General features: G+C 39.6%; 1 protein-coding gene across 2 annotated transcripts; it reads right to left on the minus strand.

The window, feature by feature from the left end:
- Positions 1 to 5,264: 5,264 nt before the first annotated feature.
- On the minus strand, positions 5,265 to 11,694 carry LOC128510060 (PTB domain-containing engulfment adapter protein 1-like). 2 transcript variants are annotated; one of them, XM_053482028.1, is made up of 9 exons: positions 11,611 to 11,694; positions 9,562 to 9,649; positions 9,360 to 9,443; positions 7,630 to 7,707; positions 6,824 to 6,961; positions 6,438 to 6,542; positions 5,920 to 5,976; positions 5,680 to 5,734; positions 5,265 to 5,604 (listed from the first exon to the last, which is right to left on the minus strand). In XM_053482028.1, the coding sequence occupies exons 2-9, from the start codon at positions 9,604 to 9,606 to the stop codon at positions 5,555 to 5,557; spliced, it is 612 nt and encodes a 203-aa protein (XP_053338003.1). In that variant the 5' UTR covers positions 9,607 to 9,649; positions 11,611 to 11,694; the 3' UTR covers positions 5,265 to 5,554. The 2 variants fall into 2 exon arrangements, with proteins under 2 accessions (XP_053338003.1, XP_053338004.1); XM_053482029.1 differs by having other exon boundaries at positions 5,266 to 5,604; positions 9,372 to 9,443; positions 11,611 to 11,693.
- Between the last annotated feature and the right edge of the window lie 6,237 nt (positions 11,695 to 17,931).

The raw sequence follows: 17,931 nt of genomic DNA on the forward strand, positions 1-17,931 counted from the left end.
CCCCTCTGGACCGGATCTGTAACAACACCCACACACTGAGGTACTGATGGGAAGTTTGGATCATTTTAGTGACTCGGTTCTTTGAATATTGTTCAAAATGAACGAATCTTTTTTTTGTGAGTCATTTAGTTCATTTCGTTCTTTTAATCATAAACCAGGGGCGTTTTTAGGATTTTCAGTTCAGGGGGGCTCAGCCCACATAGATGTTTATCACATATTTGTCTTGTTCAGAATCAGAACTTAAATGAGTCTCTTCTCGATCACACACACACTGTTTACTGTATAAACCTTTTTCTATGTACAGGTACAATCAGAACAATGTACCCAGAAAACAGCATATAACTTTAAACTTACATTAATTATTAACATAAACACCACACCTGTGAGACTGGACAATAATAAACTGTGTGGAATCAATAATGTCCAACATTTATCTCTTCATTCTTTGACAATTGAAGGTTTTATAGGTCACATGGGAGTCGGGCTCCAAATAAGCTGCAGGTAAGAATAGAACGTCTCTTTTTCATGTGACTTGAAAAACCTTCCATCTACAGTTAAATATAAATATTAAAACTTTGATCATCATGTTATCCAGTTTAATTTAGTCTTTTAGATACATAAATAAGACAGTAGGTTATTTATTCAACCCCTTAACACTTTACAGCTACTGGACTATTTATTCTAATTCGTTAATATAGACAAACATTGTTTTATATAATTACACAAAGCATCTTTTTAATATCATTCTTTTTTTGTTACTATTATTACAAAAGTAAATTTTTTTCTAAATCAGAGTGACAAAAACCCTACTCTAAGGCTAATAAATGTATTTTACGATTTGAGACATTATTTAATGCAATACATTTATTACAAAAAAAGGATTTTTCTATCTCTGTAAATCACACTGCTATGCAGTTAAACCGAGGGCACTGAATGCTGACTGTCACTAATTTTAATCATTTATGTGATTCATGTGTTATAACTCTATGGTAGTTAATGCCATATGCACTGTGTAATGTTTTATATAGACAGTTAGGTTTTCCAGTTAAAACAGCGACGGCATGATTGTTGTATAAAGTAGACTATAGGTTTATAGAGTATGATGTATTAGGGGCTTCATTTTCACTAGAGGAAACAGCTGGTGTGATGAGGGTGAACAGAGTGAAGATTTAACTGATTAATCCCTCAGAACATTTTGTAAGCTGTATTTATGAGAAAGGACTGCACTGATGCAGATATAACAATTTATCGAAAACACACACCCCGCCTTAATCGTCCCCCTGTGATGGTGAATTGAAGATCGCGCTGAAAGACGGGGAGGAGCTGAAGGAGCCGAAATCTGTCACCGCTTTTATATCAAGGTTAAAGGGGACGATGGGCGACCAGCAATTTGTGTGAAGTTTATAGAGAATTTTTAGGGGGGCTGAGTACAAATGTTAGGGGGGCTAAAGCTAAGGACATATAATATTAAACAGAATCATATATTCTGGTCTGAGTCGTTCGTTCATTTGAATCTATTGCACGGCAAAGCATTTTTGGGAGTCACGTGACAAAAGAACGAATGATTCGGACTAGATCACTCGAGAGGTTGTGTGATGATTTGCGCATGCGCGCCCAGTAGAAAATGAAGGAATCATTCCCTGAGATACTCGTTCTTCTAAATCACTTTAAAGACTCGTTAAAGAGACGTTCATGAACGACCCATCACTAACGTGTAGCTGACGTGTTGTAAAGATAATGATTGTATTGTTTAAAACAACAACAACATCTTACTGAACAAATGAGTTATTAAAGATGGACGCGGGGGGGGGGGGGTCTAAACTCTACTGTATGGTCTTTACTTATATAAACATTTCTTATCGAACACAGATTATTTATAAGATAAACCTTTATTAGTCCCTCAAGTGGGAAATTTGTTTTGCCACGGCAGCAGGTGGACAGTACAAAGTTAAAAATTAAGAAAAAACTGAACAAACTAAAATAAAATAAAAGTAGGGGAAATAAAATAAAATAAATACTAACAGTATAAATGTATACTATACATTGTATTATTGCATTGGCTGTTAATAAACAGAAACCTTTTAAACAGTGTGTGTGTGTCCTGGTTTCAGTAATTTATAATTTTACAGTTCCTAATGCAGTTTCTCAGACAGTTCCTAATGTTCTTGTTACAAGTAGTGTCTTTATGTTATACATTCTAAGCTCCTCAGTTTCCTTGGCAGAAACATTTGTGTTATTTGAAACGGCCACGGCTATCGAGAGACGTCTCTTCATACACATGTAGGATATCTGGTCGCTTGTCTCAGCTGGTGCGATCAGGGTTATATAATGTTGTTGGTCTTACTGACTGTTTCAGGCTGCTGATTATTCTACTTTAAACCACTTTCCTTTAGCATCAACCAGTTTAAGTAACTGGCTATTATCATCATCATCATCATTATTACTACAACATGACAATGGGACAATCATGTTAAAGAGGTCCAATGATGATATTTTAAGGTTGCTAATATTGCTTAATGAGTCTCTTAAAACAGGGTTACATGTATACAAGGTCAAAAAACACTTTAGTTTTCTCTAAAAATAGATTTAATTTGACCTCATTTCTAAATGATTCGTAAATGACTCATGTGAAGCAGTTGGAAGGTTCGGTCTGTCTAAACCCCGCCTTTCCGTGAGCCCTCACTGCTGTGATTGGTCAGATGGCGCGGTGATTTATGATTGGTCTACCGCTACAGCGTGTGTCGGAAAACGAAACGCTCATGACCATAACTGAACGACGGCTCTGGAGACGCGTCAATACATAGAAAAGATGGCGTCGGTTTTACCGTCTAACGACCAGCTAATTTTATATTAACTGTGGCTACAAAAATCCAGAGGTCTTTTATCTTTGTGTCGGTGTTGCGTTAAAAGGCCGGTGAGCAAAAAGGACAAACACAAACAAGTAGATACAGCAAACGTGTGTCACGAACGGGGTGTAGTGGCAGGTGTTGAACGCCGTGGGCGGAAGGAGCAGGCATAGAGGCAGAGGGGTTGTGTAATAAAAAAAAATAAATAAATAAATAAATAAAAGAGTCTTTTAATGATGGTTAAACACAAAGTATAAATAAAGACACAAACTCAAACAATATTTAACTCTGTGCTAACAGGGGCTCTCTGGCAAGACACAGACTGGAGGACAAACGCGTCCTGTGGCGAGACACAGGCAGGATGAGGACAAACACATAACAGGACAAACTATGCATGGAGCTGAAACTGGACACTAGAGAGAGACCCATAGAGACTAGAGGGAGACCAAGAGAGAGACGGGACGAGGGCTAAAGCAATGGCAATCAGCTAGGCATGGCTTTTAGCTAAACATGGTTAAGCAGTGCTTAACCATGGCAGTTAGCTACACATACACCTAGCTAAGCATGTCTTTAGCCCCAACATGCACTAAGCTACACTTACCTAATAGCTTAACACACACTAGGGAATGGGGGCACAGAAACACAGACAGAGGATACTCAGCGGCTAGGCGAGGCAGCCCTCCAAGACTAAGCGAGGCGGCACTAACAAGCTAGTCGGTACTCCAAAGTACCTGGGACGCACTGGGACACTAGGGGGAGAGGAAACACAGGACAGCTAGAGACACAAAAGGGGCTATGGCTAGAAGCATGCTAGTTACTGTAACTCAACATAGATGTTAGCTAAACACGCTCCTAGCCAAACACACACCTAACTACTTACCTGACTCTAGCTACACACACAAGAACACAGGAGGACAACAACCACAGTACTTACATACATTTAAGACAGGACTGAATCAGCTCCACTAACACAGACACACAGAACATACACAGAAACATTGCCAATAAGAGAGTCCAAGTCCAAGTCCAAGTGACAGTGGTGATGAAAGATAATCCGTGTAAAAAAATCTTCGAAAGAAAATGATCTACAACAATCTCTATGTAATGCCTTACTGGGGGGGAACCAAAACGTGCAATATTCATGCTGTCTAATTACCTTGCAATATGGGGCCATACATTATCATGCTGCAACATGAGGTAATGGTCGTGGATGTATGGCACACCAAAGGGCCTCAGGATCTCATCACAATATCTCTGTGCATTCACAATGCCATCAATAAAATGCACCTGTGTTTGTTGTCCATATCCCTGCCCGTGCCAGAACCCCACGGCCACCATGGGCCACTCGATCCACAACACTGACATCAGCAAAGCGCTCACCCACGCAACGCCACACACACTGTCTGCCATCTGCCCTGAACGGTGAAAACGGGGATTTATCCATGAACAGAACGCCTCTCCAACGTGCCAGACGCCATAGAATATGAGCATTTGCCCACTTAAGTCGGTTACAACGACGAACTGCAGTGAGGTCCAGACCCCGATGAGGACGACGAGCATGCAGATGAGCTTCCCTGAGATGGTTTCTGACAGTTTGTGCAAACCGATTGTTGCTGCAGCTGTGCGGGTGGCTGGTCTCAGACAATCATGGAGGTGAACATGCTGGATGTGGAGGGACTGGGCTGGTGTGGTTACACGTGGCCTGCGGTTGTTGGGCTGCCAAATTCTCTGGAACGCCTTTGGAGACGGCTTATGGTAGAGCAATGCGACATCTGTGGCATTGTGCTGTGTGATCACACTGAACATTTTAGAGTTGCCTTTTATTGTGGGCAGACTAAGGCACACCTGTGCAATATTCATGCTGTCTAATCCGCACCTTGATAAGCCACACCTGTGGGATGGGATGGATTATCTCGGCAGAAGAGAAGAGCTCACTAACACAGATTGGGACAGATTTCTGAACAATATTTGAGAGTAATGGGTCTTTTGTGTTTTTGGAAAATGTTACAGATCTTTAAGTTGATCTCATGAAATATGGGAGCAAAAATAAAAGTGTTATGTTTATATTTTTGTTCAGTGTAATTATAGATCAATAGTTAATAGTCAAATCTGTAATAATTTAAAAATGAGTTTTGTATGTTCAGTCGTGTGATCTTATTACAGTTTTGTTCCCTCGTTGCTCCTCACACACATCTTCACTACAGTACACACACATCTTCACTACAGTACACACACATCTTCACTACAGTACTGAAACTCTCCTATGATTACTGACACAATCCTCACACTCACTGAAGTCACTTTACTCATTTTACTCCCAAATTTCATCAAACTCAGTACTAGAAATTTCAGCATTTATTTCTGTTAAAAATTAAAATTAAAGAAACGTTTACGGTTCAGTCAGGATAGAGTTTATTCTGCCTAATTTTATAAATGAATTTGAAAATAAATGATATTTATTACTACATCAGTGTATAGTAGACTGAAAGCACACACACATGCATACAATAGTTAAAGTCATATAATAATTATTATAGTAATATAATGATCATACACAAAGTAAAATTATAATAATAAAGAATAATAATGATGTGTTATTTATCCCACATTGCAGTCGGTGAATGTTACTGTGTGTGCACCTGGCAGTGAGTTTAATGCTAAAATGGATATTTGTTTATATATATATACACACACACACACACACATGGTTAGAAGTTACGCAGCAAAGCCGTTGTGTCGCTGCCTGAGTTGAATCTTACTGTAAAAACAATAACAACAATAAGTATTTATATGTACAATATGTGTGTGTGTGTGTGTGTGTGTGTATACACACCACGTGATGTGGGTTGCTCTGTATCAGACTGGTCAGTTTCCTCAGTGCTGTCCATCTGAATGAAACCAAGCCAGAGAGAGAGTTGTGGGTAATATTAAGTGTTTCTTATTTTTTTACCATAATATCTGGAATTTTAGCCATTGTAAAAAACAATATATACAAAAATAGTTTATATAAAATAGAATAGAATTGTGTGTGTGTGTGTGTGTGTGTGTGTGTGTGTGTGTGTGCTTCATTTACTCCACTGTCCTTCAGTTTCCTCCTCAGTTCTGCATTCTCCCTTTGCAGGACTTTATTCTATAGAATAAACACACACACACACACACACACACACACACACACAGCTTTTTTAGTAAGTGTATTGCTGATTATTAATAACAGAGTTTACAGTTAAATAACATTTTTTAATTTGTGTTATTGTATAGACACCCCTGAAGGTCCTTTACACCAACCAACATTTATAAGTTTTAAACATAAACACCACTTTTTCTTACTGATTTTTATAAATATTCCTGTTATACATATAAACCCTTTAGAAAAACATGACAGGAAGCATGAAGTAAACAGAATACCTGCAAAAATAGCTGTTAAAATCTTTTAGAAAATGAACAAGTGCATATTTTGCCTGACTTTAATGCAGAACATTCACTGCAGGGTCTGAATATAACGTGAGTAAAGTGGCACGTGGACATGTCTAAGGAGAAGTGGACGAGGGGACGGGTCTGAAACAGGGCAGGACCATAGCAGTGGTTTCTCACCTTGTGTCTAAGAGCCTCCACCACCAGGTCACGACTTCCCCTCACGCTCTCCGAGCGTCTGCTGACCCGGAACGCGTCTGCGATCACAGACACCAGGAGATGAGACTGAAGAGGAAAGAGAGCGTATGAATATGCAGATTAGACCATATCTCCCACTCTGACCTGTTAGTAAACCTCACCAATCAGAAAAGGGATCACATGACATCACTAAACCTCACTGCTCTCTCCTCACTGACTTATTCCTTCCTCACATAAATCCTGTCCGAGTATAAGGGTACCATGGCAACCATCTGTTCATTAACCAACATCAGCTCCAGTAACTAGCGTATCCGGCCTCCTGTGTGGCTGAAGGACTCCAGGTTTGATCATAATCATGTCGCACTCACAAATTTGGAGCTCTGAAAGATGTAGCAGTGGTGCGAGTCCAGCGCTGGGTGTTTCGCCATGAAGCCGAAGACTTTGGGTTGAGACTGATGAACAGCGCAGAAAGACACGGACGAGAGCGTGCAGGAGTACAGCATGAACTGTCAGGCAGGGAGAGAGAGTGAGACAGAGATGGAGACAGACAAACAGACAGACCGATATCGTAACATTTTAAATATTAATACTTTTTAAATATATATTTATATATTATTAAATAAATATTATTTATTTATATTTTTAAACATTATTCATGTTGTATTGAACCAGGAGGATAAAAACAGCAGAGGGCAGTAATGTCCACAGGGAAGCAGTAGTGTCCTCTATGGGGCAGTATTGTCAAATGGAGAGCAGTATAGGACTGTCCCTATTGGACATTACTGCCCCATACTGCCCTCAATAGAGAACAATAATGTCCATTGTGAGAAATATGGGGTAATTTTTAACATTACAATTCACATAATTTTTATTTCTACACATCCAACATTGCACACTAATCTACTAAACAGTGTGTTCTAACAGACACCACACGCCGTGGGAGATCCAGAACTTCTGTAGTCACAGGAATCCAAAACCGGTGCAGGTGTTGAGTAACAGCTGGAGGGAAATCATGACAATTCATAAACAAGTCTGGACAGTTTAGCAATAGTTTGGCCCAGGTTCAGTCTTATTATTTTAAGCATTAGAGCATGTGGTGTATATAAATCTAAATAATGTCTGTGTGTGTGTGTGTGAGAGAGAGAGAGAGAGAGAGAGAGAGAAAGAGTTTTACTTTTGTTTTATGTTCCAGAATGTCAATAGAACTTCTGGACAAAAACAGATGAACTTTACTCTTTTTCTTCTTCCCTGTCTGTAAGAGCAAACAGAGACAAAACATCTCAACAAGTAATTTATTAAACATAAATCTGCATAAATTAGCATATTAAATATGGAGGCAGAACGGTCTCATAAATAATTCACACAAAAGACACGATGTTCACATGCGTAAAACTCAATTCACGTGCACAAACAAAATATACATTCACAAAAAAACACATTCACGTGCATAAAAAATATACATATTCATAATATACAATTCACATATGTACAACTGTGTACAAATTTTTGAATGTTTAAAATTTACGAGTGCATCATGGGCTGTGCATGTGAAAGTCGATTTACGTGTGTGAACATCACCGGATTTGTTTTTGTGTGTGTGTTTGAGACTTTGCTGGCACGTTGGAGCGTCATTCGTGCTCTTTAGCCAATCAGATGCGACGTTACTATTCAGCCAAGAACCTCGCAGAGTTAATTACAACGGAAATCAAGTTTTACCGACTCAAACCAAGAACAGGATGCACGTCTAAGTTATTACTTTATTTCATAATGTTTAATTAATGAACTTCGCCGAAAATAACACAGCTAACCAGTTTATCATCTTTATAAACACTTCACCCTCATTACATCTTTGTCAATCAAGACAGTCAGAGTTATTAATTTGGAGAATAGATGTTTCTGTGGGTCACAGGGTTTTCTGTTAGATCTAAATCCCACCAGATTTGCTTTTTTCATTAACAGCTTAAATGTGTATAACATAATGGATTAAAGCTGCATGATTGCAAATTTGCTTTGGTGCGTCACTGAGCCAGAGAGCGGGTGTCATTTATAGGTTTATTAAACAGTTTCACAAACCGTCTCTTCAGTCACCATTATTTCTTACAATATGATTTCCTTACAATAATTCAAATTATCAGAGGTACTGGGATAAAAGTTTTTATTTCTAAGTTAAACACTAATGTCTATACAAACCAAAATAGAGTTTTTGAAAATTTAAAACATTTTAAAAGTAACTTTAGCTTTAAATAAAGGTTGTATCAATTGTATCAGCAGCTAACTACTAACTGTTGTTTTTGTTGTTGTTACGTAATTACCTAATTCCATATGTGTTATTTTATAGTTTTGAAATCCCCAATATTGTTGTAGAATGTAGAAAATAAATCACTAAACAAAAACAAAGAAATTTGCCAGCTGCTATGTAATGCTGCTGATAAAATTGATACAACCTTTATTTAAAAGGAAGTTCATTAATTAAACATTATGAAATAAAGTAATAACTTAGACGTGCATCCTGTTCTTGGTTGAGTTGGTAAAACTTGATTTCCGCTGTAATTAACTCAGACTGCGCAAAAGGTGTGCAAGGTTGAGCTACTCGAGCGCTCCTGCAGGGCTGTGATTGGTCGAATGGTGAGGTCGCATCTGATTGGCTAAAGAGTACGAGTGCCGTATGTTTGAGACTTTGCTGGCACGTTGGAGTCAGGAAAGGCTCAAAAATACACACACACACAAATCCAGCGATATTCACACAAGTAAATCGATTTTCACATGCAAAGCCCATGATGCACTCGTATTTTTTTTCCTGCGCGTGTATTGGGTTTTGACGCACATGAATTGGGTTACGCAGGTGAACATCGTGTCTTTTGTGTGAATTATTTTTGAGACCAATCTGCCTCCATAATTAAACACCTGGTGGAGGACCTGCACAGACTCTGTAGCCTCCATCAGAATCTCCATCCCCACTGGACGCACCACCTCGACACGGCCGAGGAACTGTAGAACACCCATGCACGCACACACAGACACACACACGCACACACACACACACACATGCATTTACTGATGTTTCTAACTAATAAATACCTGCTGTTGTGGGGAACTCAGCACTCACTTTAACAGAGAAAGAAATTTCACTGTCGTTTTCACTGTCGCTCATCCTCACTCTCACACTCCCTCACAGAGCAAAAAAAAAACAGAACCTGAAAAACATCAGTGTATAGTTAGGGTTATTAGTCATACTGTCTCTCTCTCTCTCTCTCTCTCGACTGTACCTTTTTTCTGTCCTATGTGAATTGCGTATCATACAGAAACTTTCTACAAATTTAAACACATACAAGTCACACTCATTATTTTTACACTAATCACATTAACTTTAAAACCACCTAGGTTTTGAGGTTCTCCTCAAGGTTCTCCGAAGTCTGGGTTCAACTTCGGTGCTTGGCTCCACAGGACCTAAAAGGGACGCACGTAGTGTCTGGCACCACGATGTTAAATCAGACTTTGTCCGGTGCCTCCGATCGGGCTTGATTGGATTGCAATCAGGGGAGTTTAAAGGCGGTGTTGCGTACCTTGGGCTCTTTGTCTGCTTGGCCCCATGCGCAGTGGGTTGTGGTGCACTGGGTGTTCTGGTGCCTTTCTATCACAGCCAGCACTGACTTTTTTAGTGATTTGTGCTGCATTGGTGTTTCTTTGAGATCGAAAAGGACGGGCTGGCCTTTGGTCCCCTGGGCATGGGCCTTGGGTGTCCCTGATTCTGCCACGAGTTTACTGAGGTATAATCAGTGTTGTTTAAGTCAGTGTTGTTTAGGTGGTGTTAATGTTCTAGCTGATTCATGATTGTTATCAGTTTATAGATGTAATTGGTGACTATTCTTTGTGCAGTAAAGTAAAGCTTGGTGTTCCTCAGAGTTCTGTTTTAGGCCCACTGCTTGTCACCCTCAAACTGGTTGTCTTTGCTTTTAAATAGCTGAACACCCTTGGTCAATTCAAAGACAGTTTAGACCACAACACCCTTGGTAGTTTTTTCTCAAAACTAGATTACTGTAGATTTTAATGGCTCCTTGGGTCAGAAGCGACATTGGTGGAATCCCTCCTGTTTTTAGTACTTGGCATCTCAGCATCTCCCTTCTGGTCCAGCGGTGCTAAGTTGGCCTTAGACTCGACTAATCTGACAACTTGGTCTGTTTCTCACCTTAGGTACAAAACGGCCCCGCCTTGTCGCTACCATCTAAGAATCTGATCCCCCATGGTTTTCCGTTTCAGCCAACTGGCATGAGACTTCTGTGAAACTTAACTTGACTGAGTTGTACATACTCCTGGAAGAGTCATTTCTGAGATTTTCGGAAAGTGGCTTGTCCCATGTTTGTCGAGCTAACCTCCCATTTCCTGTCTCTTGGAATGCCTTCCTGACAAGAATTGCACCTTTTTGCTTGGCAGGCATAATGAGACCAATGGGGTTATAGAGCCCAGCAACCTGGCTTAGTAGCTTTCTCCTGGTCAATGGGTTAGGCGTTTTCAGTTTTACTTTGCCTTTAAGAAGGTTCTGGCCTGTTTTTATTTTCTTTTTCCTTTTTAAGAAGTTAATTAAAGTCATGAATAGCTGTTCACTATAGTGACCACTATGCATGAAAGGGTTAAGTTAAATTTTTCATTAACAGGGTATTAGATACTGAGTAAGTGAACTACTCCTATTTATTTCTGACAAGACAGAAGTGCTCCTAAAATGTCTGCAAATAAAAGAGCAAATTCAAAACTTAAAAACAATAATTGTCAATAATTTACAAACCAGTATCCTCTGAATGGTTAAGAAGTAGTTTGCTCTCTAAAAGAGAAATATATTATCTTTTTTTTTTTTTAACAAACAATGCAGTGACCAAAGGTTTGGAATGATTTTTTTTTATATATATAAATAATTAACAATAATTTTAATACATTTAGTCTGCTTTTTTTTTAGACAAGATTTATTTTAGAAAAAAATATAATCTCTCTCCCTCTCTTTCTCTCTTGATCTTCCTTACGTTTTAGTGAAAATGCTCCCAATAAATACTAAATAACTGTAAATAAAGTTTTTTTTGTAAATTCAATTCCCTCTCTCTCTCTCATTCTCTTGAACACATGCACACACATTAAATTGCATTAAATAAAATGTAAAAACACTTACTTTTTCAGTGTAAAAGCTGTGACGAACTCGTCCTTACCTCAAAGGTCCTTCAGCTTTATAGTCTAAAGTTAATGACTAACTGAATGCTGTGGTTCCTTATTGCAGGGTCTCCGAGAGATTATCAGCTCTGGGCATGTTTATTGCTGCTTATCTAATAATAGAAACAGATAATAAACACTAACAAACACTTTCTAGAAGAAACATTAAACCTGAGGAGATCTAAGAGTGCCATTTACATTATATTTCCAATTTTAATATAAATTCTAAAGTTTCACACAAAAACATAAACAGTACAATGTGCACTGAAATGCTTATTAAGACTGTCTGCAGTATAAAATTTGATTTTAAAGAAAATCCTCCTCACTGTGTTGGCCTTCAGGGACAGAAGCACTTCCCTGACTAACAAAGAGAACAGTCCATTGTTCAGATACCAGAGGTTCTTTATAATCTTCCTGGCCTTGGTCCAGCACCGCTTGCTGTACATGAATGCAGGTCAGAGTGCTTGGTGCAAATGGAGCTTTCAGCTAATTGCACCACTCTCTGTAGGGGCTGTGGTCCTGCATGGTGCTGTTCCCGGACCAGGATGTGATGTTTCCTGTCAGGATGCTCTCAGTGGTGCAGGGTTGTACCTGTGTTACATAACCTCAGTGCAGCTGTTGACACACTCTCCTGGCTCAGATCCTATTTGACTGATTGTTATCAGTTTGAAGATTTAAATGGTGACTATTTTGCATGTTCTCAAGGGGAGTTTGGTGTTCCACAGGGTTCAGTTTTAGGCCCACTCCTTTTTTATCTTTACATGCTTCCTCTGGGCAACAAAAACCATTGTTATGCTGATGACACACAGTTATACGTCTCAGCAAAACCAGATGAGAAAAACAGCTAAAAGCAAGCTTTCTGCTCACACTGTAACTTTAAATGGCCTTTCTGTTCCGTCAAGTGCAACAGTAAAAGACCTTGGTGTGATTATGGGGTCCAGATTTGATTCTCACTAGAACCAGAAGATACGAGCACATCATACCTACCTTATCTTCACTGCATTGGCTCCCTGTGAAATTTCGCATTGATTTTAAAATACTACTTTTGACATATAAAGCATTAAATGGTCTCGCGCCGCAGTATCTGAGCGAACTGCTAGTGTCTTACGATCCGCCACGCCTACTTCGATCAAAGGATGCAGGCTGCTTGTCATTACTGCGTATAATGAAAATTACAGCTGGGGGCAGAGCTTTTTCTTACAAAGCCCAAAAATTATGGAATAGTCTTCCAAATAATGTTCGGGTTTTTAAGTCCAGGCTAAAAACCTATTTATTTAATCAAGCATTTTTATAAATAGATTTGTCATACATTCCATACAGACTTAAATATTTCTTTGATTGTGTAAAGCTGTTTTGTGACAATGACAATTGTTAAAAGCGCTATACAAATTAAATTGAATTAAATTGAAATTATACATTGTGTGACTGTGACCAGACCTATCTGTTAACTCTTCTTCTCTTCTACTCTCTTCTCCTTTCTCTCTCTCTCTTTCTCTTTCCCTCTCCCTGTCTCTCTATCTCTCTACACATGTCTCTCCTGAGCTGCCAGTGATCCAGTCCCCCTCTGGACCTGTCTGACTCGTCCTGGTGTCCCACTTCTGGTTGAAGATCTCGTCACAGGAATGCCCCGTGTGGTCTGCCTTGAATGCATGTGGTAACTGGGGACGGTTCCACTTTTCCACAAAGACGGTCCTGTCCTCAGCTGATGCAGACAGATGTTCTCCTAGGACTCATGACTGCAGTCACTTGATAGTTCAGGACTGGAGTTTCCTACAGTCTCCCTGAGGCTCCAATAACAAACTGGACTCCATATTAACTTAAACACATTTTCTGTTATAATGAACTTCCAGTCTTATACAGTATGAGTGCAGATCAATCCCTGCTATCACCCAGATGAGGATGGGTTCCCTGTTGAGTCTGGTTCATATTAAAGTTTCTTTCTATTGCTGTCTCAGGAAGTTTTTCCTTGCCTCTGTCGCCCTTGGTTTGTTCATCAGGGACAATCTGATTATTTTGATTCATACACATTCACATTTCATACAAACTTAAATCATCCTTTTGATTGTGTTAAGCTGCTTTGCAACAATGTCAACTGGAAAAAAACATATACAACTAAAATTTTATCGAATTGAATTTGAAAAGAAGATCCTGAGCACCTCAGAGGGTGGTTTAAGCTCCTTCTTCACCACAGTATTGATGTGACAGGGTCCTGCATGAGTGAATACAGGGGTGATGGGAATAGAAAATGAAGGGAAATGTATACTAAGAAAATTTATAAATGATAAGAAGAGTAATAAATACCACCACAAGGTGGAGCTGCTGAGCTGCTGTAGAAAGGACAAACAGAGGGAAGAGAGGAAGAGTGAGATGGGTGGAGAGACAAACTATTGCACCATTGCATTGCTGATTTAAACATGACCTTGTCTTTTGTCCTTGTGCTAGTGGACACTCCAGTCATGTAACATAGGATTCTGGCCTACATCCTTTATTTGATCCTGAAGTCTACATCTATTCTCACCTGTTCACTCCTCCTAGGGGTCATAGAACACTCTTCACTAGAAAATATACAGTCATAGAACTGCAATTCAGATGGCATCTGGATTACCTTGGGCTGGTGTTATTTAACAGAGTTTAAATGGGAAGAGGTTATTGTGAGGACGGTGATGGTGTGTGACAGGAGATGCTCTGATAGTTTTGAAACTAAAATGTGTGTGTAACTTCATGACAGTGGACTTTATGTTTAATAGAACATCTTTCCTGTACAGCTGCACTTTCGACCTCACAGTTACACCAAAAGGGATTCATTTATGGTGGCACTGTCGGGTATCACCTAGATTAGGATGATTCCCTTTTGAGTCTGGTTCCTCTCAAGGTTTCTTTCTCATGTCTTCTCAGGCTGACATGTCGTTGGCTTCTTTTGGTTCGCTTATTAGGGACAAATTTATAAAGCCATGAATGTAGACATTTCTTACTTATTAATATTTACATCCAGAGTTTTTCCTTCTGTAAAGCTGTCCGCTGTTAAAGGCACTATATAGATAAAACTGAGTTGAATTAAAATGAAGTGCACTCGGGTTATAAGAGTTATTGAAATGGCTCCTGCAGATGTTTTAGTTCTAAATCATTTCCATCACTGATCAATGCAATGTTCCTGTCTTGAATAAAGTACACTCCAGATGCGCACTCTGTCTAACATTACGGACATTTTTTTATGCAGCTTTAAAGTTAACTTGAGGAAATTTAAACATGACGAACAAAAGTCTGCATGACATTCAGGGCACTTCAGCTTCAGTTTAGCGAGCGGAAATTTGAAAAACACAAAGAGTAGAGGGATAAAACTCATTACTTTGAAAGTTCCTGCTTCCATCTGTATGTGTATCAGAAACTTCCTGTCTGAGAGGAAGCAGTTATTGCCAGTTGAGCAGAATGTTTCTGCACCCGGGGACATTCAGCACTGGAGCACCAAAATATTGTTTTCTCTCACCAGCATGTACTTGTTCAGCACGAATAACTGGCCTTTCAGTGATGCGGGTGTGAAGATGAGCAAATTTACTGATGGTGTTAGTGTGATGGTGTTGATCACCATTACTGAGGAAACTAGGAGCTTCCACCAACAACACAGTAATTAATTCACTTTGTTCAGGTATTTAATAAGAGATCGTACAAGAGAAATACACCAAGAAACAAGAACACTCAGCAAAGTGTCATTTGTAAAGTGAAGTGAAGCATTTCTCCACCTGCGCAGAACATTCTCACTCCACCCATCACTATCTGTTTAACTCTTCATCACCTGAAGATCTGCAGAAACGATCAGTGACACCTCACACCCTGATAGTCACCTGTCACAAAAATTACAGGAAACTGAGTTGCTCCCCTGATTCAAAATAATAAATAAATAAAAACACAACTTTTTTTTAAGTGTTTATGAGTAATTTTATTTCTGCTTTCTGGTCCTGTATTATTATTTATTTACTCACTGACTCTTCTATACCGCTTTATCCTGTATTCAGGGTCACGGGGACCTGGAGCCTATCTCAGGAGGCTCAGGGCACAAGGCGAGGTACACCCTGGACAGGGTGTCACTCCATCACAGGGCACCTGTGAGTACCCGGAGGAAACCCACCAAGCACAGGGAGAACTTGCAAACTCCAAGAACACAGAGACAGGAATCGAACCCAGACCCTGGAGGTGCAAGGCGACAGTGCTAACCACTACACAACCCTGCCGCCTGTATTATTATTATTATTGTTATTACTATTATTATAAATTATTATTAATAAGTTTAATATTATTTGAAACTGTAAATCGTTTACATTTATAAGTAGTGGTTAATATTAATATTTACAAATAAATCATTCTATCTACTACATATCCTGATTTATTTATTTTTGCCAGCTTAACAACTAATTGTATTGGAGGGTCCTTCATGTCCTCCACCCTGCTCAAGGGCCCGTCTGGGGCTCTAATCAGGGACCCTCTAATTAGTTTAACACCTTAACCACCAGGTGAGCCCTGTCTCTATTTATTGAGTGTATTTACAATATTGTCATTACCATACAGTACATTGTTGCTGTTATTATTTATGATCACCCTTGTTGACCTGCACCAGCTCGTGCTGTAGAGTAAATTACACCTGAGACTACATTACTGCTCAATATTTATATATGTTTGGTGAAGTATATTAGGATGTTGTGTTTATGTAATGAAAAGTGTGTTTATAATTCATATACATCTATTTTATAAAAAAATACTTTTCTGATAAAAGAAAAAAAAAGATTAAATCTGCACTGGAATCTGTATTCATGTTAGTTTAAAACTAGACTAGATTATTATTAAACATTAATTTCTCTGTGGTTTATCCTCACGCTCCTTGTTTACCTCCTCAGTGAGAGAAGAAAAGAAACCAGGAAAGAAAGCAAGGAAGTGAAATAAATAAAAGCTGTTTCGCTGTTCCATCCATGTCCACGTCTCACACACATCATACGCTGCAGTGATGTCCACATGTGGAAGCTCTGATGACTCACTGTGATCCTGTGTAAATAAACTAAATAAAGATCGGATCCTAGTCCGACTGCGCACTGAAATTTACACAAAATAAAGCAGATGATCAGTGGAGTCTCCGCATCAACACAGTTTCTGCTAGACATTAATAAAATAAATGCCGTGTGTCCTTCAGGCTTCATGAACAAGAGCGGACATTCCTCCCAGCTGTGGCGTTTACTGAGGAATAAAACACAAATGGAGAAGATCTAAAGGAGAGAGAGAGTAAATGAAATGTGTTGTCTGTATATGTCTATAATGTCTATAAAACACACAGAGCTGCACATCAGTCATGCATTCAGGCCGTGCAAGCTTGACCTCGCGTCTCCACGTCATGATCTTATGATCTCTACAGACTCTCGAGATCCGACCACTTCTTTAATCTCAATTCCATTCAGTTTTACTTCCACTACTTCTTTTATCAGCGGTCATCATCACAAAGCAGCTTTACAGAATTAAAGCCCCGGCTCACCATCTGACGTCTGTAACTGATCTCTCGTTCTCCCACACGACCCCATGGTTACGCTCTCTTCTCCGGCTTCCTGTAGCTGCTGCATCAGATGCTCGCCTACGAAACCCAAAAGCAGACCTTGGTCCCCCTGAGCACTCACCACCCCCCGCTCTGCCCCCCGCTCTGCCCCCCGCTCCCTCCGGTCCTCTGGCTCTGCTTGCCCGGCCACACCGAGCCCCGGGGGAGACCCCTCCATCATGACTCGTCTTGCTCCTGCATGGATCTTCTCTGGCTGGAGATGAGATGCGTGACCGATGGAGAGTTGAAACACATACAATGTGTTTTCTTGCAGCGCTAACTCTCTAACGCTAACACTGACCGTACTCTCAGACTCAGGTGTGTGTGTGTGTGTGTGTGTGTGTGAAAATAAAGATGTCTCTAATGGAGATATAAATCTCATTATAATCATGAAGATCATACCGTCTAACAAATGTCTGAGAAATGTATAATGATTTTATACTGACACACACACACACACACACACACACACAGACACTTTCTTTATGTGTCTTTCAATTTTAGTGTTTTTTGTTCAGTGCGTAAATTTGAATCATTTTATTTGTTAATGTCAGGCTCGGCTCTGACAGTGTGTGTGGTGGTGATGAGTGTGTGTGTGTGTGTGTGTGTGTGTGTGTCACTAAAGTGTGTACGTTCAGTCTGGTGTTTCACTCACTGCAGCCCCGCGCAGCGCCCTCGGGTTTAAGCTTTATCTGTGTATTCAGCAGATGCTCT

The sequence above is a fragment of the Clarias gariepinus genome, chromosome 22, assembly GCF_024256425.1.
Source record: "Clarias gariepinus isolate MV-2021 ecotype Netherlands chromosome 22, CGAR_prim_01v2, whole genome shotgun sequence".
In the NCBI taxonomy this organism is placed as follows: domain Eukaryota; kingdom Metazoa; phylum Chordata; class Actinopteri; order Siluriformes; family Clariidae; genus Clarias; species Clarias gariepinus.

Coding starts and splice junctions, on each gene's coding strand:
- LOC128510060 (XM_053482028.1), bottom strand. CDS start 9,606: ATGAGCGACAGTGAAAACGACAGTGAAATTTCTTTCTCTGTTAAA. Junction 7,708..9,359: donor CTGTGCAGGTCCTCCACCAG/GTGTTTAATTAT, acceptor TTGCTCTTACAG/ACAGGGAAGAAGAAAAAGAG. Junction 5,977..6,437: donor TGGAGGCTCTTAGACACAAG/GTGAGAAACCAC, acceptor TTTATTCTATAG/AATAAAGTCCTGCAAAGGGA.